Source organism: Sapajus apella, unplaced genomic scaffold (assembly GCF_009761245.1).
Source record: "Sapajus apella isolate SASKATOON/1434 unplaced genomic scaffold, GSC_monkey_1.0 scaffold10, whole genome shotgun sequence".
Lineage (NCBI taxonomy): Eukaryota > Metazoa > Chordata > Mammalia > Primates > Cebidae > Sapajus > Sapajus apella.
In genome coordinates, this window is record NW_022436950.1 from 29,082,416 (window position 1) to 29,109,194 (window position 26,779).

Here is a 26,779-nt window from a genome sequence, read left to right on the forward strand (position 1 = left end):
CTCCAAGTTAGTGAAAGCTTTTATATCAGACCCAAGAGGGTGTCTAATGAATCTGTATCTTTAAACACAATTATTTTTAACAATTAGAATATATAATATGTATATTTACACATATATTTGTATACATGTATGGATGTGTGTATATATATATTTATATATATATATATACACACACATACAGTAAATGTATATATATCCTTTATATATAATGTATAAATGTGCTCTTTTAAAATCCCAAACTTTTTTTAAAAGTAGTTAATAACTACTCATTAAATATTTCACAAGTTAAAACAACAGAAATGAGAGTGATACTGAGCAATAACTGATTACTAATTGTAACCCCTTCTCTGGGCAGAATTAACCACATACAAAGTTATAAAGTGCCCATTGGTTATCATATATTTCTTAATATGAATCTAGCCTTGCAAACTGAGGAAACCAAGGACAGAAAAGGAAAAACTTTTAAGTTATCACAACTTTCACAGTGTTGATAATTAAAGTTCTTTTCTCTCTTTATGTCTCCAAAAATGTATTTTGTCTCCCTAGCATGGACAAAATATTTCTGTGATTAAATAATTAGACTTTGTACTCATTTAGAAAATAAAGTAAATAAGTATCTGCTTTTATTGAAAGCTACTATTAGAAAAGTTGCTTTGCAATAAGGTAAATCTTGCTGTCATTTCCATCCATTTGATATGCTTCATTAAATTATGCAAAGAAAATAAAATTATAGGAAGTCATGTTGCAGTTTTTTAGCAAAGAATTCATTACAATTAAAGGAGAGAGAGAGAGTGCCAGAGTCTGTGCTCCCTAGAAGGGAAGCCACTTTAAGACATGATGGGCTTTCCTTATACGTCTGGTTTTTATTTTTAACCACCACCACTTCTTTGCTGACCAACATTTTCTTGCAAATTATGGCAAGGAGGGAGGAGGACGAGCAAAGGAGCTGGGTGAAAGTTGGTGATACTCCCTGTCAAAATTCCAAGTTGAAATGGAATCCTTCAGTAAAGTCTCTTAGGCAAGGGGGAAAAAAAAAGATTTACAACTTCAGCAGAACTGTAATTCTACCAAGAAAAAGTACAGTCAATCTACCTACTGTCACCAACAGATCTGAAGCTGGCTTTGTCATATTTCTTTCTCCTTTATATATGGAGGTGGGGGGAAAAAAGGAAGGAGAGTTTAAAAAAATTGATGAAGCCCTTACCGTTTAGAGTCCATTTATAGTCTGAGCTGGAATGCCATCCCCCTTGACTAGAGAACTGTCCAATCCAGCCGCATGTGTCAAGATTCTATTAGGTACTAAGTGAAATATATATGCATGCCCTTATACTGTTTAACACTCTGGGTCCACCTTCAAGACACTGGGCTGTGGATCAACCGAACCACCACTCCTCTTCCAAGAATCATTTTGACAGGTTCTTTTGGAGGAACTCCTTCTTTTTTTAACCCACCCTTTTAAACAAAATGGCACCAAAGAAAGACGTGAAGAAACCTGCAGCTGCAGCTGCCCCTGCCCCAGCACCGGCACCGGCACCTGCACCTGCCCCAGCCAAACCCAAAGAAGAAAAAATTGACCTCTCTGCCATTAAGGTAACTAAATGGATGAATCGTTTGGTCACTGAAACATCTTTCAATAGTAAGAAACTCTAGGAACTGGCAAAGGGGTGTATTTTTCATTGAGAGGAATGGCATTATTTAGTGAACTGGTAGAATTTGAAGAAGAGAATCCTGCTTTAAAAAATGAATGCCAGCATATAATTTCAGAAATTATGGTTTCATATGTGAAGCCTGTGCTTGCTCTATTTTTTATTCTCAAATTTGCATTTTCCCCTAAACTGCACTTTGACTATTTAGGGAAAAAGTGTATACGTTTAATGGTATTGCATTTTAAAATATTTAAGCCAGTGTTTGGGTTTTAAAGAAAATCTCTGTGGAAACCAGATCCTTTATCTTACAATTACATCAAAAGGAAAGCTTTAGTCCCTACTTTTTTCCAGAAGTTTAAAAACAGTTGATGGCCCAGTTGATGTATTTGACAGTTGCTTTATTTCTTCTGAAAAAGAAGATTTTTGCAATTCAAGTTAATTCTCCCTTCAGCTTTGCCTAATAAAATTTGATACAACACTAAATGAGATCTCAGTGCAGAAAATTAGGCACTCAAGTGTTTCAGTGACTATAACTGTCATCTTATTTATACACAGTATTTAATTCAGAATTTGTGAGTTTCTTCTAAATGAAACTAACAAAAAATGTAAAACTTGTTGTTTATATGGCTTTAGCTTGTCTTTGAGCATTTCCATACTAATCTTGAACTAAGAAAAATGTGATTATTGAGTCAACACCTTGCTGTGATCAAAGTTCTCAATTGTCAAAAGATTATCTGCTTTTGGAAAAATAGATATGTCTATTAATTTCCAGTAATGTTACACATTAAATGTGTACCTTCTCTTCATTCACTGAGCTCTGAGTGGCTCATCTTACAATTTGAAAATTTTTATCTAAGGAAACCTGCCTTATATGGAAAACCAATGAGCAAAAGTGCCCACAAGGTGATCTTTTCACTTAAGCCAAAAGTTGTATATGTAATAAATCTCAATTTTGCCAGTTTACCATTGTTTACTTGCAACTATAATGCTGACCCATAAATAAACATTTCATTTACTATTTAATATAACTATAGAATTTTTTTGAGTCCCCAAAATATTTAGTTAGATCACCCTTAGACATTACATAATAAAATTAAATATATTCATAATTTGTACAACATTCCAGTTAAACATGAAATTTTGTTTAAAATAGAAGTAAATTATCACAAATATTTCATCTTTAGTTCGTAGGTATCTGAAGTATTTGAAAAAAGTTGGTCATAGAATTTGTTAAGAACTACTCTTAACAGATATCCATTTAGGAGGAAAAAAAATGCATGTCGGGTCTTCTGATAAATGCTTTTCTACCTTGAGGACTGCATGCATACAGTTCTTTAAGAGGAAACCAGATTTTTCATCTCCAGCAATCCTAGTTAATGTATCCTTTTGGAGGCACACTGACTACATTACACAATAAGTGAGATCTTAGCCATGATAGTAATTCTAATTGTCCCTCAGTTTAACTCTTGCCGGGTGCAGTGGCTCATACCTATAATCACCTTTGGGAGGCAAAGGCAGGGAGATCATCTGAGGTCAGGAGTTCGAGACCAACATGGCCAACATGGTGAAACCCTGTCTCTACTAAAAATACAAAAATTAGCCCAGCGTAGTGGCAGGTACCTGTACTCCCAGCTACTTGGGAGGCTAAGGCAGGAGAATCGCTTGAACCCTGGAGGCGGAGGTTGCAGTGAGCCAAGATAGCGCCATTGCACTCCAGCCTGGGTGACAAGAGCGAAACTCTATCTCAAAAATAAAATAATATAAAATCTTTAACTCTTCACTCCATAGTAACATTAGAGATATGAATCCGTGTCAAAGCTATTACTTTTTATATTTATTGTGATTTATAAGACAATGTTATCTGTTTGTATCTGGTATTACAAACTTCTGAAAAAAAAAATGTACCTTCTTTACCTAAGAAGAAAAAGAAATATCCAACTAATGAAAACAGGCATTAATTTTCTTCCCTGAGGAACTGTATAAGTATGAGAACATAAATAAAAATTTAGTTTGGCAGGCCAGAGATCTCCAAGAAAAGACAAAACATCTCTTTTCTAATCCAGAAATTAAGCCAATTTAGTTGTTCATAGTCAGCAGAGAAGTGACACTTTGCAGAATCTTGAGAATTTATTCTTCTGTCAATATGTTAAATTAATGCTAGTTTGAGCTTGTACAACTAAGCAAAAGAAGGAAATACCCCTGGAAAGTCTCTATGAGAATGAGGTATGCTCCATCTTCATTATTTCACTGCAGAACAAAAGATGTGATGGATTCTAATAAGGAACACAAATCAAAAGGAAGTTAACTGAATCGAAGAAACAGGAAAAAAAATAACCTTTATCTTCCATTCAGAAGGCCCATTTGTAACAGAAAAAAAAGATACGAATTGAAACTAACATACTTTTGTAAAGAAATGTAAATGTCTTCAATGCTTTGCATTCATTAATATGAAATAAATCAGTGCATATTTAGATGTATTCTAGCATAGCCAGAAAAAGTGATACAACTTGAGAGTTTTATAAACTTTTATTTTATCCCAGGAGGTAACAGGCCTAATTAAAACATCTTTTAACACATTTCATATTATGATGCTTTTAATCACTTAATAATGTTTCAAGATATATTACCTCATAAAAGCTATACAATTTTTTCAAGCAGAGAAAATGAACTTTAAAGAAATTAATAGAGCTGTTATATGCATTCATTAACTTTCTGAAAATTCAATAAAGAACAAAACTTAATTGGATTATAAACTTTCTTTCATAAATCGTATCAGATTAGAAACTTAGCTGTCCTTTAGATTTTGAGTAATGCTGTAGTTTAAACATAACTGTCTTTGTGTAATACTGTAGTCATAGCCATGGTAAAACTTAATATCTCCATAGTATTCCCAGATAATATCTATGTTTCACATAATAATATACTACATGTAATAGCCATATATTTGACTCCCCATAAATCTTGAATTATCTTGAATATAATTAATTAGTTTTATCAACTTCTTAAATGTGCTTTCCAATCTGATTTCCTGGTTAATTGGTTGTTAGTTTACAACATTTTTCAATTGTTCTGACACAAACTTTATGATACTCTCTGAAGGAATGCTTACATGATGTCCAATCCTAATGGATTTTCTATGAGTATCCTTTTCAACAACGAAGTATCGCTGATATTTGAACACTAAAGTTATTGTCCTTGGCAATTCTAAGCACTCTTTGCCTTCAGAGAGCTAATATTCCAGTAACAATGCCTAGACCAAAAGAACACAGCCTAAGAGAATCACAGGTATAGAAATTAAAACCCACCATAAGTACAGTTGTAGGTTCAAACACAAGAATTAACACATATTGCTCAAAACTGCAACCAAGTACAATAATGAAAGTAATAACATAACCATGTGCCTAGATTCTAGATCTTCAATGTGTAAATGAATTTTCTGCATGATGCATGCATTATATGTTAGAATTGCTATCAGGTGATGTGATTGTGAATCATGTCTCTCAATGTGCTGTTTGAATTTTAATTCTCATTGTATTCACCACTTAATCAGGTCAGTCCTGACTAGATATTATGGGCGATATTATAAAACGTGATAAAGGTACAGAATGCATTGACAGAAACTCCATTAAATAACAAATCTTGCATCAACAATTGACCACATGCTTGGGAAGATTTAAATTTTTAATTTAATGTAAAATGTAGAAATCTAATGTTCCCAAACACATGTATTTACTGATGGGTACTCAGTGGAGGCAGAGAGTTGGGTATGCATTGTGGCACACGATTTGTTTTGGCCCAGGTACAGGATTACTTTTGTTCATAAGTTCTCTTTTCTCATTTCTAACAAAGTTAATATAAATTCAGTTTTCTTTAGAAGAGAAAAATCAAATGAAGTCATGTTCCACAAAAGGCTCTGAAATTTATAAAGCTTTTTGTAATAATAACCAACATTCATTGTGAATTGACTCTTTGCCATATTATCTTATTTAATCCTCACAATATTACACTGAAGTTGTTGCATCCACAATTTGCAAGTAAAGAAACTGAGCTTAAAAGAGGGTAAGTGCTATGCAAATGATCAAATAACTAGTTAAGTGATGGACCTAGGGTTTAACTTAGCAAGCGAAATCCAGAGTCAATTGTGTTAACCATATTCGAAACTACCACCCTCATTTATAAAAATTAAGTTGCTATTTCTAAGAATGTGTAAAGGAGCCCTTTTCACTCTTAATGGGAATGAGGTAGAGTAGTTTTTATATTGCCCTGTACATTCCTGTGTAACCAGAAGAGGGGTGACGGACACATCAGAGCAAGTTCACCAAGAGTTTTGACCTTGACTGTTCACTTTTATTCTGTTCTTTATAGCTTTTCCCTATCTTAGCATCTGACAAGTTGGGTGTTCTGTTTTACAGAAGAAGGGTGAAATTTCAGAAACCTAGAAAGATTCCTAGTCACTTTGTTTCAGCTTCCTGTAAGATGTTGTTAACGGATAGTTTTAAATGCTGTTAGATGTAATGAAACTGATTGAGTTTTAGTAATTTTGGTTTTGTTTAATTAAACATATACACATCAAACATGACCTTCAATTTTTGCCATCAGGCTAATACTCTAAGAAGGGTATGAGATCTCTATTTTGTTTACAAATAAACAGCATGATTTAAACTGGAAATCTCAACATATATTCTTTGGAATGGTATACAGAAATACAATGCCACATGTATAATATGATAAAATCTTAACCCTAATTATTCGGAGAAAAAGAACACATGCAGTCAGTTTCTACTTAGAAAAATGTAGGTAAAAATATGTATAGGTTATTTCTAACTTTTCTTTACATAATCTTAAAAGTTTGTTTTATTTTACTCTGGCCTTTCAATAGATCAAATTAATTTTAATACAACTTGTAATGTTAGCCGATTGTAATTTTAATCCATTTGCAATGTGAATATAACCTCAGGAGCAAATCAGAAATTATTTGACACCATCACTAGGTATCAGTATCACATTTCCTCTTTCAGATATCTATGCCGTAACAGAAGAGAACAGGTGGAGAGAAGTGGGAAAATATTAAAGGGCATTTTGTACCTTTCTCTCAAATTATATTTTGAAGGATAATGTCTTTGAAAGGAAAATGCAGCTTGGAAAGGAAGAGATATGTTCACCAATTAATAGTGTATAACACTTTTAAGTAAAACTAAATATTTGCAAGACAAGGAGACCATAAAGTGACCGTGCCAAATTTAGCTCTCGACATTTTCGTGCTGCAAATGAACCCCCTGGAAAGCTGTTTTTAGAACTCATTCCATAATTACCTAGTATTAAGCACCATCTGACTCATGTTGGAAAGGATTATATTTAGTCTGCTGATACTACACTTTCTTCTTCTGCTCTTCAGGCTGAAATACTTTTCATATAAAAATAAGATCTGTGGTTTTTTCTATATCAGCTTCTAAGGTTTGTTTTTTACCTCAAATCAGAATTTAAAGGGCAAAAGTTACAATATAAAAGTAGAAATGGCTTCAATTATACTAGTTAAAAGGTATAGTATGTGGGTGATAAATCCTGGCTATTCTGGTCACAAATTAATAACAGTGAAGTGAAGCCAGAGAAGAAAAGCTTCCCTAAAGATAGAACCACATCTTATCAACTTTATACTCTTCCTTGCACTGCGGTAAAGTACCTGGTAAATGCTCAATAGCATAATGTTTTCTGTTTATTAAAAAAAATAACTTGCTTGAACATGATGTTATAAAGTTATATTTTGTTTAATTCCTATTTATCTAAATTACTTCAGACTAATATTACCTATTGAATTTTTAGGCATCCTTCTTTTTCCATTAAAGTAAATGAGTTGAAGTAGATTCTACTGACAAAAGGATAGAAAACTCACATTGCAGAAACATAAGAAATTCTAGAAAATGTGCAGTAGAATATTATACTGAGGAAACTACAGGCCTGGATGAGAAAAGTTATTTAATCAAAATAATCTTATCACATGATTTGTGATAAGAAAGCCAAAATGAAATTCCCAATCCAGTTCTCTTTCTACAAGTTCTTGAATTCTCCAGAATGGCAATGCCAATATTCTTATCCCTGCTGTCACAAAAGGAACTTTTATTCCAGACAAATAGGAAGAAGCAGATACTTATGTCTTAAAACACACACACAAAGAATTTTTTCAACTAAAGGAATGAACAAAAACACAGGTAAATTTTTAAGAAATTATATGCAAACAAATACACAAAGGAGACGAAGTATAGCCAGCTCTCAAGAAAACTTAAAATTCTTTATCAATTATTAATTATGAGAAAGCTAATGAGAAAACTGAAAAAGTATGACAGGTTGTGTTTCTAGATTTTTATTAAAAGTCACTTAGAACTCGCTTAGTTCCTGTAGGTCTGAATTGTTTTATTTTAATAATTATTGCTCTATATGACTGAATTCAGTTGACTGGCCTGGGACTTCATAGCGCAAAATTAAACATTTTGTCTCAGTTCAGATCAATTTATGCAATCTAACCATCTAATCTCTCTTATGTTAGAGAAACTGAGCTGGTACCATATTCTCAATACTCTTAATTTCCCCTATTTATATCATGTTATAGTAACCAGCCTATGTATATACTAGCCTAAGTATATCCTACGTTGAGGTCAAAAATACAAAGAAAAAGTATTTCCCTCAACTTAAGTGAGTTATTCTGAAGCACAAAACTCTCAAGAGTTTCAAAGTAGTGCTTTTCCTGGACTTTTATGGTGGTTCCTGGAAACTCTGTGAGAGTGGAGTGAAAATTAGGTAAAGTTTAAGGTTTTCTATATATCCAGGTTTTTGGTCTCTCTGCCAGGCATTAAATGAGAGAGCATGCAGCAGTGTTTTATTTGATTGAAAACTGGCTCTGATTATATTAGCTTCTTTATTTAGCCTTTATAGTCATTAGTCCCCATTGTACCATGCAAGGACCATCAAGTTCTTTGAAGAATGTAGTCCATGTTCCTTCCCAGGGCATTTTCCCCCAGTATTCAATATTACATATCTCCCCAATTATCTTTAACTGTAGCTCTTCTTCTTTTACTAAGGCTTAACTTACATCAATTCCAGAGCCTGTTTGATTAACAGCATTTTATTATTTTTTCTGTAATTCAATTATTTCTATTAGGTTGGTGCAAAAGTAATGGCAAAACTGCAATTACTTTTGCACCAACCTAATACATACTTTGTCTTATCTTTCATTCGTTAAGTGAATCTCATTATTAATATTAGAAAGATGCTTCTCAAAGTAAAAAGGAATTTGTAATCATTATAATAAAAATTATTTTTAGTAGCAGTATGTTGTAGAGTACTATTACAATCTAAATCCAACATTAAATGATAACACAAATCATAAAAATGTGGAATGTAACTAGTTTACTAACAGCCTAAAATAAATATGTAGGCTAAAATATAAAAGAGCCTTAACAAGACAAATTGGGGTTTAGAAAATTTGAAGACAAGGCCAAAATATTTATATAAAATCTAAAGGAAGTGTGGCACAGTGGCTCACACTTGTAATCCCAGCATTCTGGGAGGTGAAGGTGGGCAGATCAGAAGGTCAGGAGATCAAGACCATCCTGGCTAACACAGTGAAACCTCTTCTCTACTAAAAATACAAAAAAATTAGCCAGGCGTGGTGACCCGCACCTGTAGTCCCAGCTACTCAGGAGTCTGTGGTAGGAGAATCAATTGAACCAGGGAGGTGGAGGTTGCAGTGAGCTGAGATCACGCCATTGCACTCCAGCCTGGGCAACAAGCAAAATGCCATCTCACAACAAAAACAAAAACAAATCTAAAGGAAGGTGCTAGAAATATAAAGGTACATATATCAATAATTCAAAATGAGCATGCCAACTTTGAGCAGGTGAAGTCTTTTCCCTCAGGGTACCCAACATTCTAGAGGAGAAGTTTGAAGGAGGAGCTTAGAATATGCTAAGCTCTGGAATATGCATACGCTCTAATGATTTTAACTTAATGAAAACCTATTGAGCTTCAAATATAGGCAAGCTATTCTATAGAGTTATGGAAGGATAAACCCTAAGAATAAGGCAAGGGTAGTGCTCATTCGGGGACAGGTTGGGGCAGGCTCACTTCTGGGTCCACATCAGGAACAAATGACTTTGGGAATGGTCTATGCTTCCCAGAAGCTTACAATCGGGAAGGTTAAACAACTTTCAGTGGATGATGTTGGATAACTGGGGAAACAGAGAAAGGAAACCTTTCTTTCAAGGGTAACACATTTTATCAGGGCTTGTTGCATATTTTATTTCTAAAAAGATGCAATGAGAGGAGAGGATTTCAGAAAGAGGAAAGGTAAATCCGATTTTTAAAACCAGCTAAATGATGACATAGAGAACTGAAGCCAAAACCAGTCGACACTGTGTATTCATATTACACAATTCATTTGCCTTTGTTCAAAGGGCTGATTATCCCATCATCATAACCCCAAGGAAGAGAGAGAAGATAAGTTTTGTCATTTATAAAAGTGTGCCAGACAGAAGAATGGCTTGAACCCAGGAGGCGGAGGTTGCAGTGAGCTGAGATCGCACCATTGCAATCCATCTGGGGCAACAAGAGCAAAACTCTGTCTCAAAAAAAAAAAAAGTGTTCCAGACAAAACATAGCATTTATTCTATGAGCACAGAATCTAGGTCTTCTACTTTTTAAACTACAGTTTTTTCTCTAGACTAGACTATACTGTAGCCTTACCTACTGTTGTCAAAAAAAGTGCTCAAATATTTATGTTTATTCTCAGTAAGTACCAGAAAATCTCAATGCATTCTCTATGTAATAATGGTATGGAGAAAGACAAGGGTGAAATAGTTAATAACTGCATATCACTTAACTGCTTCTACTTTAATAATAACAAACTTTATAATATCCAAGTCATTAGGAAAGGGATACGTTATTCTTAACATAAACACAACTTTTTTTTTTTTTTTTTTTGAGATGAAGTCTCACTCTGTAGCCCAGGCTTGGGTGCAATGGTGCCATCTTGGCTCCCTGCAACCTCTGCCTCCCGAATTCAAGCGATTCTCCTGCCTCAGCCTCCTGAGTAGCTGGGACTACAGGCACACATCACCATGCCTGTTTAATTCTTGTATTTTTAGTAGAGACAAGGTTTTACCATGTTGACCAGGCTGGTCTCAAACTCCTGACCAAAATGCTCGGATTATATGCATGAGCCACCGTACCTGGCACAAATATAACTTTTAAACTGACTTTTCAGTTTACTCAGTAGATTTCATACAAATTAACCATCTTTAATATCTAGGCAAGGACACTTTATTTACCTGAAAAAAAATAGTAAATATGAAAATAATTATGTTTTGTAGGGCAATTTTGATGGTTAATTTTGTATTATTTATAATTGTTAGCCCAACTAATGATAATGCTAGTTCTCAAAAATCATAAGACAATTCAAATTTAATAACATAATTACATAAATTACAAAACTAAAAAAGAACACAAACATAACATGGTAAGCTCTGATGCTTTCATTTATGTCAAAAATTATAAGATTCCAAATCTTGTAATATTCAAAGATTACACGTTTCTACTTTCGTCTCTCCCTTCCATTTCCCCCTAATGATCCAAAGCATTTTTTGATTTTTCTATTAAATTTCATTTCCCAATAACCCTTCAAAATGTCAAGCTATTTATGAAAGTGTTTACCTGGGTACTTATAATTCTAGAATTATATTTTCAGTTTTCATTTTAGGACCTAAGATCCTATGAGATTTTTTTCACTACTCATAAACTTAGAGCCAAAAGTGGTATCATATTAAATGCTGGTTTATTCTGAAATGGTTTGAGGAGAAGCTACAAAGTATATGTCTTTCTAGTAGGAAAGATTTCATGCTTTTTGTGAACCATCCCTTTAAAAACAGTTGCTGAAGCAGTATTCAAGTTACAATTAATCTCCAACATACATTATGCCTGTGAGCTGCTTTAAACATGTAGAAAACAGATAAATATTTTGTCTGAACTTTAGTGGACATCCTAGAAGGTTCTTTTCCTGTACCACTTTTCCCAGTACCATTTCTAGAAGGGAGTTGCTCACTATTTTCAGGAAGCTACCGTGAAAATCCATTGCTGGCCAATCCCCTAGATACCTTTAAAATTCTAAAATACACTTTTGGCTGGGCAAGATAACTCATGCCTGCAATCCCAACACTTTGGGCAGGATGAAGGTTTTAGGCCAGGAGCCCAAACTAGCCTGAGCAACACAATTGAGACCCTGTCTCCACAAAAGAATGAAAATAAAAATTAGACAGGTGCAGTGCGGTGGCACATGCCTGTAGTTATAGGTACTCAGGAGTCTGGGATGGGAAGATCACTTGAGCCCAGGAGTTCGAGGCCACAGTGAGCTGTGACTGTACCATTACACTCCAGTCAGGGTGACAGAGCAAGATTCTGTCTCAAAAGTAATAATTAAATAAAATAAAGTACAATTTGGCATTCCACAAGCTCTGCCTTGCATTCTTTTGGTTTCTTGGTCTAGGGACTGAGCCATAGAGTGTTTGCCAAGGCAGAAACAGAAACAGCATATTCCAGTAAGAACTTATGCATAGCTTTGTTTTTTTTTTTTTAAATATACAGGATGAGAGAAAAAGAATGTAAAAATGGTCTATTGGCTTTCCTGCCTAGAAAAACTTCTGAAAAATCAAAAAATATGACTACTCAGCCATTATAAAGATAACAAGGAGGGAGGAAAATAACTAGACCTAATGTCAGGAGACTAAAGGAAAATGTTGAAAAATAGAAATCTAAACTGTTCCCGGCTTAGATTATGCTTGCAAAAGAGCGATCTTTAATTGGAGATTTCAAGACCTGACCAGACTGTCACTTGGGTGTACCCTAAGAAACATGCAGAATGTGCACGGCCTTTTCAAGTCCTCTGAACTTTACCATAAAGGACAGCATTTCAGAAGATGTTCCTTCTATAGCACTTGCTATTTGAAACCCCAAACTAGTCCCATCAAAAAAGTTGCATTAATACTCAAACTTGCTGACTAGAAGTTTTAAAAGTCCACAATCATCAAGGGAAGGGTCTAGCGCAAGACCTTAAAGAAATTCTAAGCTCTTCTGCCACAAAACAAATAGGAAGCTTCTTAAAGGAAGATGCTCCAAGAGAATATCTTGGAAATAAAGACCATAAAAGTACTGACAGGCTTTGGTCTCACTATGGCTGTCCACTCCCAGGTTCTGGTCACCTAAAAATAGCTCTCTCCATCTCTCCCTTTGCCCTAAGAAAGCTAAAGAACTCTCCAAGGGGTGTGGCAACTTTTCTCTGAAACCTGACGCTAGTTGTGAGGTCAAAGCTTGCCCAGAAATAAAAGGGAGCCTCAGCCAGGGAAGACCCCACTCAGGGACTGGAGCAGCCCTCAACTCACTCTTCGGCTTCCCTGCTGTGTTGCAGCCCAGTCACTCCATCATGGTGGGTCCTATAAGACAACCATTTGTCATTTATAGGAGAAAATAGATAGAGGATATGATCTTATTGAGAAGAAAGATAGGCAAAGAATGGAACTGAAGAGAATATATTCAATATGAGTCTTTAGAATCTGCTTTTGGATTTTGTTGAGATGCATTGGAAATAGCAAAAAAATTATTAAAGCTGTTTACCAACTGGAAAAATACATCTTACTTCCAAGAGCTGTGCTTTATGCTTCACCAACTCTTGCTGTATCACATAAGGTTCGTTATATCTAAATGTAGGAGAAAAAAAAAACCTGTAGCTACAGCAAAATATTAGTCCTTTAAATACAATCCAGTGATGCTGATAGCTAAAATTAAGTGAACTGCTTTGGATACATTGTGTTTTGCATACTTTTTTTTTAAAGTACTTGTTAAATAGAAGACAGACTTAAGATAGTCTTTTTAATGTCTGTACTCTTAATAGTATCTGTACTCTTAACATCGTGTATTTTATTAGACATATTGTAGATTATTATATTTTTCTAGGAAGTATTTAATATAGAATTTGTTAAATCATTCATTAAGATATAGAAAGATATTCCCTAATTATCTTTTGCAATAGTTTTTTATGTTCCTAGATTCAAAAGTACCCTAAGGCAACCTTCTTATGCCAAGACACCTACATAGCTTTCTAAAAAATCTCAGAGCAAGCAGGACTCATTCTTCTGTCAATGCATTTGAAAGAGTACTAGTTTTTATCTTTCCTTCTCTTCCTCACCACTGCAGTCCTTCAGTGCTGACCAGATTGCTGGTAAGTGAACTGAGTTTCTCTGCTACAGATGTAGGCACAGCACTGCCTAGTTTCTGCAATATTACTTAACTTCAAGGCATGTTACATTGTGGCTCAACCTGTTAGTGTCCAAGCTATGCCTGAACTCTGAAAAGTAAGCTGACTTTTGGAGCTTACTTTGAAGATTACTCAGGGAATGAGCTGGATACAACTACAAATCAGAAAATTTTTGTTTGGTTAAAACATTCTTTGTGGTCAATTCCTTTCTAACAGATCGAGTTCTCTAAGGAACAGCAGGATGGTAAGTTTAAAAGCTATGTTTGTTAAATGTGCACACTCATAAAGATGGTATGTGTGAAAACCAACTCCCTTGGGATGAGATTAGCTCTTCTTAATTATCCCCACTGGTGTTGCTACTCTAAATATAAATTGCTCTCAATCACTCTAAATATAAATTAGCTCAACCTGAAACCCTTGCTGATACTCAGTAGTCAAAGGTTTAACAAGCAAAAGATAAACACCACAAAATAGGCCCTTACATTCAATGATACCTAAATAAAACCAATTTGATACAATAGCTAATACCATATATGTATTTATGATATATATATATATGTATATATATATATATATATATATATATCTCCCAAAAGATGTATATTTTAGATAGCTAAATTGCTAATATAATCCCTAAAGAGATTTGACAAGTCTGAATTGTCAATTTGGAAAATAAAATTGATTGTAAAACTGCCAAATTACCAAACCTATATCATGTCAATAGATAACATAGTGAGTTGTAGAATAAAAATGAATTCAGAAACAAAGAAGGAGGATTAATTTATCATGGAACTGTAGAAGGAATATTAAATGTCTCCTGGTTTAACCCTTCCCTTAGATATGCAAGACAGACTCCCAGAGAGGTGACAAGACTTTCTCAATGACTCAAAAAATTAGTGATAGGATCAAAATCTGACACTAGTTTAAGCTGATTAAAATTTTTAGGACTCCAAACTCTTAAGATTCAAGAGAATCTGAATATTTTCCCTAACATGTCAACCTTTTCACCTTTGGGTCTTTGGAGCCAACAGATCCCATGCCCACAGGAGCTTGATGTTTTCATTAGGAAGTGCAGGGAGGAGCGTTTTATGGAGTGAAAGTGTCACATATCTAAATGAACTGAGACATAAATAAACCTATAGATGGAAGGAGGAGAAAAAGCTTCAAAATATTGTATAGATTAAAATATTGATCATAAGTAGTATGTCTATATTACATATATTATGATATGCAAGGTATAAATAATTATAATTATAGTAATATATAATTATATAATTATAGTAATATATATATAATAATATATAATTATATTATATTAATAAGAACCTATTCAAATACTCAGTTCTCTACCTAAAGGATTTCACATTCTTCAAGTGTGTTTCAGTGTCTGAAATAGTTGATACCTGAACATAAATTGAGAAACAAGGGATATTTGTGTAGTACAGACTCACATGCATCTGCATCATGGCTAATAGCCTTATGTAGACAGATTAGATAATTTGGTGACTCATAACTCAAGATTATTTTAAATTATACAGTGAAGGAATATTTTTTTCTCATTGAAAACAGTTGGTGATTCTACCATAAACCGTTTGATTTTTAAAGCATTTTAACTAGTGATGCTGCTACATTGTCACCTACTGCCTCCTAGTCCTCTCAAACAGTTAATTTACAGAGTCACTGTGACCAAAATATTGCAGGATCAAAAAACAGAAGACTTAAAAACCCTTGCAGGGACAAAAGAACTTAATGTTGAGCATTAAACCTTTATTCCATCTGTGAAATACATTTTAGATACAGAAGTTCAGTAAACATGGGTATAGTGTATTGTTTTCTTTGTGGCAGGAAAACAAATGTAAGCATTTTAAATTATGGGGAAAACCTATAGTTTTTTAAATGAAAGTATTTTTTAGTTTGTTTCCTTGTTTAGTGATTAAAGAATTTTGTGGACGGCTGCTCTATTGGAGTATATCACGGGATTGAAGGGGGCAAAAACTGGAAAATTACAGCATTCTAAAGGTCTAAGTCTTGTGCTGTCCAGTAGACACATTTACCACATGTGGCTATTTACACTTAATTATCAAGTTTATTTAAATTATGTGGAATTTAAATTATAAAGTTTAAATAGCCACATGTGGCTAGAGTGTCTACTGGACAAATAAGATTTTATTTAAAATATAAAATAAAATTTAAAGATTTAAAAATTTTTAAATCCATTTTCCTCACTTGCACTAGTCATATTTTAGTATTCAAGAGCAACTGTTAATACCCACCTTTTTGGGCAGCCCAGAATGACAATTCCATCATTACCAAAAAGTTCTAGAACAATACTGTTATAGGCCAGAAGTCAGCAAACTTTTTCTTAAAAGGCCAAATAGTAAAAACATTAGGCTTTGCTGTCAGCACAGTCTCTGTAAAAACAACTCCACTCTGTCACTGAGGTGTGAAGACAACCATAGACAATTCATAAAAGAATGGGAATGGCTGTATCCAAATCAAATTTTATTAAAAAGAAACAGGCAAATAGCCTCTGGAAACTAGCATAGCCTGCCTTGGTATTAATTCTTCAAGAGAATAACTAAACCTTAGGTTAAAAATCTGGAGTAGGAAAAATAGTGTCTTTCTGGCCTCCGCCTTTAAATCACCAAAAGTGCTAATGTCAGAGTGATTCTATTACAGCCCATAAAATCCTATTTCTACTTCGGCATCTGACCAGGGTAATAGTGAGCCTGCTGAGCAGTCTGTCCATGAAAGCCTGGAGCCAGTAACAAGAATAGTTCAGTTTCACATGTCCCCTAGAAAGACGGAAAATAATATTTGACTAATGACTTCTCAGTGCCTGCAGCAAATTTTTTAGCTTAGGGAATTGATTTGTTATAGTCAAATTGCAAAGAATTTAAGGGGTAAGTTTTAACAAATAATGATAACATGATCTGTAATGAAATGTGATTATTATGTCTCTGCAATGTTAGATTAGGGGATGGAGGAATGGTAAGATGGAATATTTTGCTGAGTAATCTATCTAGACAGCATCTTTTGATCTGAAACCACTGATAGCCTAAAAAAAAAAGGTTTTCACTTCTAGCAATTCATTCACAAATAATTTTTTGAGTATCATTGATATTAACTTCAAGTCACCATCAGTACTTTTGAGTTTCCCAGAAAATGTCATCTAGTTTATAAGTTCTAATTAAAATGGTTTTACTGGCCCAGAAATTCATAGTAGCACCCCTTTCTGTCTTTTGATATACATTTCTAAATTCTTTGTCACTATAATTTTGAAAGTCAAACCAGTTCTATTAAAAAAAGAATGACAAAATTCAGAGAAAGTAATCAATACAATGACTATAATTAGATTAACACTTTAAAATATGTATTCATAAAAGAATAAGAATGGCTGTGTATATGTACTTAATATACACACAGGCATACAAAATGAATCAAGCAAACTGGGAAAATGTGACTAAAATTCGTGGAGTCTACCAATGTGAATATCTTGGTTGTGATAATATAATTTTGCAAAATGTCACCACTTAAAGAAACTGGGCAGAGCATACAAGAGATCTTTCTGTATCATTTCCTACAACTGCATGTGAATCTACAACTTTCTCCATAAAGTTGTAATTATAAGGCATACCTAAATACTAAAGCTGATATAGCAACATATGTCATATGTATTATTTGAAGAAAGAGTAAAGAGATTATCACAGCAACATACCCAAACAAGTATGTCTCCTTCTGAATTGATTATAATAGAAGCCTACTAGAGTCACACATTAGTTAATAAACTATAGAATGTATAGACTTGTCTTACCTTTCTAAGTTTTTCCTGAAAAATAAAGTTAGTCCTGGAGAAAACTTGTTAAAGGGATAACTAGGAAATTTTTACCTTGAGAGGAGTTTTTTCTATATAATTTGAAAAGTTTGGGTTAACCTCACATACCATGACCCTGGTTGAAAATTTGTTCTTTTTTAAATTTTGTTAATCTTGTTAATTATATAGGAGATTATTAAAAATTTCTCAAGGCCTCGGAATTTTTTTTTTAATCCAGTCCTCTTTCCCAGGCAGGTAAGGAAATATGAATAAATATGACTAGGAGCTCCAATTTCCATATCTGGTTAACAATAACAGGCAACTTAAAGTTGGAAATGCTGCTTTAAAATAATTCCGAAAAGAAATGCTAAAAGGTTTTGCCAATGATAGTTGGAGATACCAAAAGAGAATCCAGGATAACAACCTGTCCTGTTGGCAAAAGTGGTAGAACAGAAATGTTTGAACTGAATTTTTGATGGAGTTAGGGTTAACTAACCAGTTAGAGGAATATAAAAGCACTCTAATGCTTCTTGCTTTTTGCAGAATTCAAGGAGGCATTTCTCCTGTTTGACAGAACAGGTGAATGCAAGATCACCTTAAGCCAGGTTGGCGATGTCCTTCGAGCTCTGGGCACAAATCCCACCAATGCAGAGGTCAGGAAAGTTCTGGGAAACCCCAGCAATGAAGGTAACCTATCAGTTTTTCCAAGAAGTTTGGAAGTATAGGGAACTGTGTATAGGTGTGTGTGTGTGTGTGTGTGTGTGTGTATGTGTGTGTGTGTGTGAGAGAGAGATTGATTAAAAAATGTTTTATATAATAGGGCTCAGTTTACTCCTGGTTGTGGTAAGAGTGCCTCTTGGCCATATAAAGTCTCAGCTTATTTCCTTATAAAATAAGTTAAACTTCCTTTGAGAATTTGCAAGCATGGTAAAATGTCATGCTAATATCTAATGTTAAGCATTAGATATTAGAAATAATACCTAATGCTAATATCATCTTGAATGTTCATAATTTAATTAAAGGCTAAGGAAATTAAGTAATATCCAAATCTGAACATTTTTTTCAGATGTCAAATCTTCAAAGGCAAAACACATTTTGGCAAAGATGTTAAATATGACTTAAAACACTTTATAAACTATTCTGAGTAAATTCCAATGGCACAGTTCTAGAGAAGATTTCCTCTGATAAAAGCTGTAGAAATCAAATTGCAACTTTGTCAAGCAACTGAAAAATACATGCTGATTGCTCTGTGCTGTCCTTTGACACACTGCTGCTATGAGTGGACAGAAGCAGGGTGTCAAAGGACTCAGCTCAGGGATAATCCTAGGGAAAAAAAATTAGTGAGAAATTAAGTGGCAAAATTGCAGAAGTCATTTACTCAATCCAGGAATTCAGTCATTATTATAAAATAAGGAAATTATTTTTAATCTCAATGCTTTTATTGAAAAGTATAATAGTTTAATGGAAAATGGTACTCAAAACAAACAAAAAAGACAAGACACATTTGCAAATTGTTTGACAAGAAAATAATATCAAAAATATATAAAGAACTCAACAGCCAAAAATTAAAAATTAAAAACCCACAAATAATCCAGTCAAAAAATGGGCAAATGAACCGAATAGACATCCTTCAAAACAAGATATACAAATGGCCAACAGGTATATTTTCAAATGCTTGATGTCACTAATTACCAGGGAAATGGAAAGTAAAAATAAAAATGAAATACCATCTTACCCCCTTGGAATGGTCATTATTAAAAAGACAAAAAATGAATGCTGTGGAAGATGCAGAGAAATGGGAGCTATATACTGTTGCTGAGAATGTAAGTTATTACAGCCATTAGGGAAAATAGTATGTTTTATCAAAAAACCAAAAATGGAACTATTATGTGATCCAGCAATCCCACTACTGGGCATGTTTCTAAAGGAAAAGAAATCAATATGTCAAAAAATCTGTATTCCCATGTTTATTGCAACACTATTCATGATGGCCAAGATATGGAATCAACTTAAATGTCCATCAACAGATGAATGGATAAAGAAAATATGATATGTGTGTGTGTATATATATATATATATATATATGTATGTGTGTGTATATATATATATACATATATACACAATGGAATACTATTTAACCATAAAAAAGAATGAAATTCTCTTATTTGCTGCAATATGGATGAGCTGGGAAAATATCATGTTAAGTAAAATGAGCCAGGGACAGAAAAATCAACCTACATGTTCTCACTCATATGTAGAATCTAAAAAATTTTAATTTAGAGAAGTGGAAAGTAGTGCTTTCTAGAGGAATAAGGGATAGCCAAAGGTTGGTTAATAAATACAAAAGTATAGCTAGATTGGAGGAATACATTCTAGTGTTCTAAATAAATTCTAGTGTTCTAGTCCTTCCAAGTAGCTAAGACTACAGACGTGCACCACCACGCCCAGCTAATTTTTGTTTTGGGGTCTCGCCATGTTGCCCAGGCTGGTCTCAAACTCCTGAGTTCATGCAACTGCCCAACTCAGCCTCCCAAAGTGCTGGGATTATAAATGTGAGCTACTGCGCCAAGCTGAAACCTTATTTTTAAATTCCACTTCCCAACTTACCAAACCCACCTTTAATGAAGGGTGGAGGGGATAAGAGATAGCCAGAGGTCGGTTAATGAATGCAAAATCATAACTAGATTGGAGGAATAGTTCTAGTGTTCTAAAGCACTATAGGATGACTACATTAGCAACAATTTATTTTCAAATAGCTAAAGGAGTTGATCTTGAATGTTCCCAATACAAAGAAATGATAAGTGTTTGAGGTGATCAGTATGCTAATTATCCTGATTTGATCATAACACATTGTACACATGTATCCAAATATCACACTTTACCCCATAAATATGTACAATTAGTATGTGTCAATCAAAAATAATTTTTGAAAGAGACACAAAACTGAAGTTTTTCAAATAGATATTCAGACTGTTTATCTTTGTCATTAGGAAACAGAGAGAGGGGTGTAAGAGAACAAATAATATATTTTTCCCCTTGACAACTGAAACTCTTTGTAGACCTTCCTTTGTTAGAAAAAGAAAATTTGATTTCAAGAAAACTTAAACTCAAAATTGGCCTGCTTACTTCATTTTCTTTGGAAGGAAATTTCCAATTATATCATTCAGAAAGCCAAGAGCATGAGATAAAGTGAGCAAGCAATAAGGCAAACCTTATTTTTATTTTATTTTTTTGAGGCAGGGTCTCACTCTGTCACCCAACTGGGAATGCAGTGGCATGATCCTAGCTTATTGCAGCCTCAACCTCCTGTGTTCAAGCAATCCTCCTGCCTCAGCCCCCCAAAGTGCTGAGTTTTCAGGCATAAGCCTTCACACCCAGCCAAACCTAATATATATATATATGTATATATAAAATCTATTTTTCTATTTATTTATGATAGGGTCTCACTCTGTCATCCAGGCTAGAGTACAGTGGCATTATCTTGGTTCACAGCAACCTCCATTTCCCAGGCTCACGCAATCCTCCTGCTTCAGCCTCCCAAGTAGCTGGGGACTACAGGCATGCATCGCCAAGTTTGAATTGTTTTTTTTTTTTTTTTGGTAGAGATGGGGTCTTGCCATGTTGCCCAGGCAGGTCTCAAACTACTGAGCTCAAGCAGTCCACCAGGCTTGACTTCCCAAAGTGGTGAGATTATAGGTGTGAGCCACTGTGCCTGGCTGCAACTTTATTTTTAAATGTCACTTTCCAACTTACCAAACATCTATCTTTAATGAAATTTTAGATAAAATACTCATTTATTCAGCATTCAAATTTAATTTTTTATATTACTCAATATAATTTCAATGTAAAAATATAAATTACATGTAATAGAAATGTAGAAGAGTAGTATTTTGGGGGAATACATAACTTTACCATTGACATACATCTGAATAGTATAAAATAGACTGTCCAGATTTTCCATGAATAAGATTTACCTTATCAGAAGATAATAAAATCCTATCATCTCCAGGCCTCTAAGGTACAAAGAAGTCAGGAGATCACAGAATATTTGACACACCTCTCTCCTTTAAACTTCTTAAATTACTTAAAATGTAAAGGGAAGGCCCTCCAAAAGCTGGGGACAAAGGTGGAATATGTACTAAAGTTAAATTTTACTGGATTAACGCACTAATGAGTTTGTTGTATCTCAGTGCATTTTTCTATTGTTTTGCAAGTATTTATTGGAAATATTAAATGCACACTATTTTTAAAAAGCTAACACTTATTAAGCACATAGTTTATTCTAGATATTATAATAAACTTTGCATTAATTAGCTCATTTAGTTCTCACAAAACACTTATTAGTTATCTCTATTTTACAGATAAACCTTGAGGCACAGAAACGTTAACTTGTGCACGGTCAGAGTTACAAATGATAGACTGGGAATAAAAATTCAGGCACTGGAACTCCAGAGCTCATGCCATTAACCATTACCATTTTCTTGATATTTTAGCAATTTACCAGCTAAAATTTAAGCTATGTGAAGATTTTTCAGATAATCTAGAATAACTTTTCAAGTTTAAATTGTGACTCAGTATTATGGTAGCTAATAATCATCAAAATTGCAATTTCTCACAGAGATGAATGCCAAGAAAATTGAATTTGAACAATTTCTGCCTATGATGCAAGCCATTTCCAACAACAAGGACCAGGGCACCTACGAAGACTTTGTTGAGGGTCTGCGTGTCTTTGACAAGGAAGGCAATGGCACAGTCATGGGTGCCGAACTCCGCCATGTTCTAGCCACCCTAGGTAAGGGAATTTATTTCAGTGGATTTAGTGAGACAGAATATATAGAAAAGAACGTGACATAACCAAAATAGGAGGAAAGACTACAAAGGGAAAATGGAGAAAAAAAGTCGAAAGTTAATGACCATTTCAATTGGCCTCAGTGGCAGTGAGTTTATTTGGTGAAAATGCTAACTGAAAATATTGATAATGAATAAGTAAAGGAAATTATGGAAGTTCTCATAGGATACAGTTAGTATGACCAGGGATTATGTGTATTTAATTAACTCATTCAAAACCAATTGGTTGACAATATGCTAAGTCAACCAATGGGAAAGTAATAATTCCTGTACTCCAAGAGTTTAGTCTCCAGAAGCCCTTGACTGATGACCTCTGGTGGAATTTTGAAAATATCACTTGGCCTTTTTTCTGAAAGGAAAATTTTGTTTCATAGGTGAAAAGATGAAAGAGGAAGAAGTGGAAGCTCTGATGGCAGGTCAAGAAGACTCCAATGGCTGCATTAACTATGAAGGTAGAATCAATGCACACTGGTGGTTACAGCAACTCTTATCAGATTGATGATGGACTCCTTTTGAACTTCTTTTCCTCTTCGTCCCTTATTGACTTACATATGACAATCAATTGCATAACTCTAAAAAGATATGTGAGGATCTGCACATATAAATAAGATTTATTCCGGTGTGTTTAGCAATACTGTGAATTGTTTTAAAGCTTAAAATGTGTTTTCACATATATTTTCTTGTTAGATCTTCAGAACATCTCTATGAGATAGACAGGGCTTGTGTCAGAATCAAATTTAATAGAATATTAAACTTGAAGAAATCTCAAAGTCATTTACTAATATGAAGCAATTATGAAAATGAAACTTCGGGCCAAAGAGGTTTAGTTACTTGGTGAAGTTCAAATCATTAATGGCAAGGCTGGTACCCAAATTTAGTTCTTCTCCTTGTCTAGTGTTCTTGCTTAAATGAAAGTCATCCCACAGTTGCCAATTGTTTAATTCCTACTACCAATTTATAGCAGCTACACCCAAAGGGTGTGAAAGAAATGCACTGCACAAAACAAAGATGTATAATATAATTTACAAATCTAAAAATTTCCGAGAAAATTAAAAAAATTTTCTATCCCCAAAGAGAATGAATCCAGCTGCATATCAACAGCAACAAAAAAAAAGAAAAGCAGAAAAGAGAAGAGGAAAAGAGTGAAGGGAAGAAAGGAGAAGGAAGGAAAGGAGGGAGAAGAGGACAAAAAGAAAGTGCTTAGCCAAGCATATCTTTACTGACAATGTTGATTAAACTGCACTTTTTTCCCCCACGGACAATTCACATTTGGCTATTACCATAAATACATCCCACAGAAAATAATTAAATAAATATTGTTTGAACAAATGGATAGTCATCTAGAAAATAAAGTCAAATCTGAATCTTATGCCAGGACAAATTTCAAATAATTTACATGAGAAATGTAAAAGCTAAAAACAAACAGCACAAAAATTATGGAAGAATTAATCTTATAACTATGGAATGGTTAAGCTTTTTCTAACAGTGACACAAAAACCAGAAGGCATTAAAAATGTTGATAAAGTTAATCACATAATTTTAAAAATCTATATGGAAAAAGCCATCAGAAGCAAAGTCAAAAGACAGAGAGCAAACCAGAAAAAAAAATTATTCGCAATTAGTACCAGAAAGAGCTAATTTTCCTAATAAAAAAGAACTACTACAAATTAATAAAAGATCATATCCAATAGAAAAATTACATGAACAGATAATTCATAGGAAAGGAAATAAAAATGAATAAAATAAGATGACAAACTACATTAATAATTTTAAAAAAGCAAATTAAAACTACACTGACAGCCGGGCACAGTGGTTCACGCCTTTAATCCCAGCAATTTGGAAGGCCTAGACAGGTGGATCACTTGAAATCAGGAGTTCCAGACCAGCCTGACCAGCATGGTGAAACCCCGTCTCCACTAAAAATACAAAAATTAGCTGGGCATGGTGGCATGCACCTACAGTCCCAGATACTCAGAAGACTGAGGCATGAGAATCACTTGAACCCAGGAGGCAGAGATTGCAGTGAACTGAGATTGCACCACTGCATTCCAGCCTGTGTGACAAAGCAAGACTCTGTCTCAAATAATGACGATAATAAAATAAAACTACACTGAGATATCATTTTTCAATAAGCTGATTGCCAAAGATTAAATGTTTGGGCACATTTTGCGCTGAGGAGAGGGTATGGAAACAGGCCATCTCATGTATTACTGATGAGAATGCATATTGTTAAAACCCCTAGGTGATGGTGTAGTACCACTAATTGCAGCAAGTCTACTTCTGGAGAGACTTTGTCTCTAGATATGCTTTCACTCAAGTGAGATGACCATATATAGATGGTTATTCATTACTGTGCTGTTCCTAATAGCAAAATTTTTTAACAATTTAATGTCCATCAATGTATAATTCCATCAACATATCAATGTGAAAACAATTTAATGTCCATCAGTGTATATATGTGAAATTCTCTGTAGCTCTAAAACAGAATAGGGACACTATTGTGTACAGTTATGATAATATCTGTAAGATAAATTACTAATTGGAAAAAAGGAATACAAAAGCGTATGTAGTATGCCACTTGTTTGTGTAAAAAGATTTTTAGAAACATATTTATGTGTTCCTGTATATGCACAAACAGCTCTATCAATTTAGCTATAAAAAGGAGAACCAGTTGCCTGGCAGACAGTGATGGGAAACATTTTGTTGTTATATACCCTTTTATATGTTAAAGAAAATATTTTAACCGTAGCTGGGCACAGTGACATGTGCCTGTAGTCCCAGTTGCTTGGGAGGCTAAAGCAAGAGGATTGCTTGAACCCAGGAGTTTGAGTCCAGCCTAGACAACACAACGAGACCCCATGTCAAAAATAAAATGTAAATGTATGAATGTACCACTTATTCAAAAAATTAATTTACAAAATCAGGGCAAAGGTCATAAATCCACTATTAAGAATTATGGGCTATGCACAGCTTAAATACAAAAGAAAATAAACCACTGTTACAGCTAAAATAGGATTGAGCTAACTCACTAAACCTCTCGTATTAAATCTGATTGTTTTCTAACTCTAAATTGCCTATTTTACCCCTACAGCTTTTGTTAAGCACATCATGTCTATCTGAATGGAGCTCTCAAGGTATATACCTGTTCCCTCTTTAATATTTAAGGTTTTCTTGATATTGCATTTTTTAAAACTTGACAGCTTCACTTTATATGCTGTAGATTAATATTGGTTCTTAATTAAGAGATTTATATTAATCAGAAAATATTAACTTCTTGAGATGAGTTATTTAGAAATAGAGCATTTTTGTACAAGTGTATAAGCAAAAACTTATGAGGTTTTTGTTTCCATTCATAACCCCTATCTATGTCTGTGACTGTAATACAATTATGCAGTGGAGATTCAACAAATCAGAGACTAGTTAATTAATTTAACTGGAATAGAACACTAATAAAAGCACAGGCAAACGTTTTTTGGATAACTAAAGCAGTTTTTAACAGTTTCTGCTCTAGAAAACCATGTTACAACAGTCCAAATGCAAGCACTTGCAATCAGGTTCTTACAAGTAGGAAATAGCTTATCTTGTAAGTGCTGGTTCATTTTGTGCTTTTTATTCTCTTATACCTCGCACTGTTTCCTCCTGAGTTTTCTTTCTCAAAAGATGCAATCAATATCTAACTCGTTTTCCCTTTTCCTTTACAGAACAAGCATTGTTTAGGAAGACTGGCAGGAAGCTTATTTTAATTACACCCACGACTAACTGTCCAGATCTGTTTGCCATCATTCAGAAAAACAAAGCAGTCTGGACTGTACAACACTGAGCAACTCACTGAATTTTTATACATCTTCAGTTTTTCTCTGAATTGTATGCATACCACACAAAGTATCTGCTGCTCTAGATGAGAAGAATAAAATATTGACAATCTCAAATCCAAGCATTACTCTTTATTATCTACCATGGATCAACAAACATTTTTAAAACAATAAATCAAAGAAAAATTTTGATCAGTCTGGAATGTTCAAGTCACATTGCATTTTTATTTTCTTAATGAAAATAATTTTTAAAACCTCAATTATTTTGTTAAATGTAGAGAATATTGACAAATTATAAACTTTTAATAGAAGAAATCACTGGAGGCTACATAGCAATAACAAATTAATAAAGATAATCATATGT

The 26,779-nt window shown here is 33.9% G+C and overlaps 1 protein-coding gene across 2 annotated transcripts; it reads left to right on the forward strand.

Annotated features, from left to right (window-relative positions):
- Positions 1–1,317: 1,317 nt before the first annotated feature.
- MYL1 (myosin light chain 1) lies at positions 1,318–26,532 on the forward strand. 2 transcript variants are annotated; one of them, XM_032278341.1, is made up of 7 exons: positions 1,318–1,590; positions 14,158–14,185; positions 18,299–18,442; positions 22,374–22,547; positions 22,978–23,055; positions 25,695–25,737; positions 26,305–26,532. In XM_032278341.1, exons 1-6 carry the CDS (start codon positions 1,465–1,467, stop codon positions 25,721–25,723), a joined length of 579 nt encoding a protein of 192 aa, XP_032134232.1. In that variant the 5' UTR covers positions 1,318–1,464; the 3' UTR covers positions 25,724–25,737; positions 26,305–26,532. The 2 variants fall into 2 exon arrangements, with proteins under 2 accessions (XP_032134232.1, XP_032134233.1); XM_032278342.1 differs by lacking the exons at positions 1,318–1,590; positions 14,158–14,185 and adding exons at positions 13,012–13,113; positions 13,881–13,905.
- Positions 26,533–26,779: the final 247 nt, after the last annotated feature.

What these genes read in the sequence shown, in the direction of transcription:
- MYL1 (XM_032278341.1), top strand. Translation starts at nt 1,465, where the DNA reads ATGGCACCAAAGAAAGACGTGAAGAAACCTGCAGCTGCAGCTGCCCCT. An exon ending in TTGACCTCTCTGCCATTAAG is followed by an intron (nt 1,591 to 14,157) that starts GTAACTAAATGG and finishes CCTTTCTAACAG; the next exon opens with ATCGAGTTCTCTAAGGAACA. An exon ending in CTCTAAGGAACAGCAGGATG is followed by an intron (nt 14,186 to 18,298) that starts GTAAGTTTAAAA and finishes TGCTTTTTGCAG; the next exon opens with AATTCAAGGAGGCATTTCTC.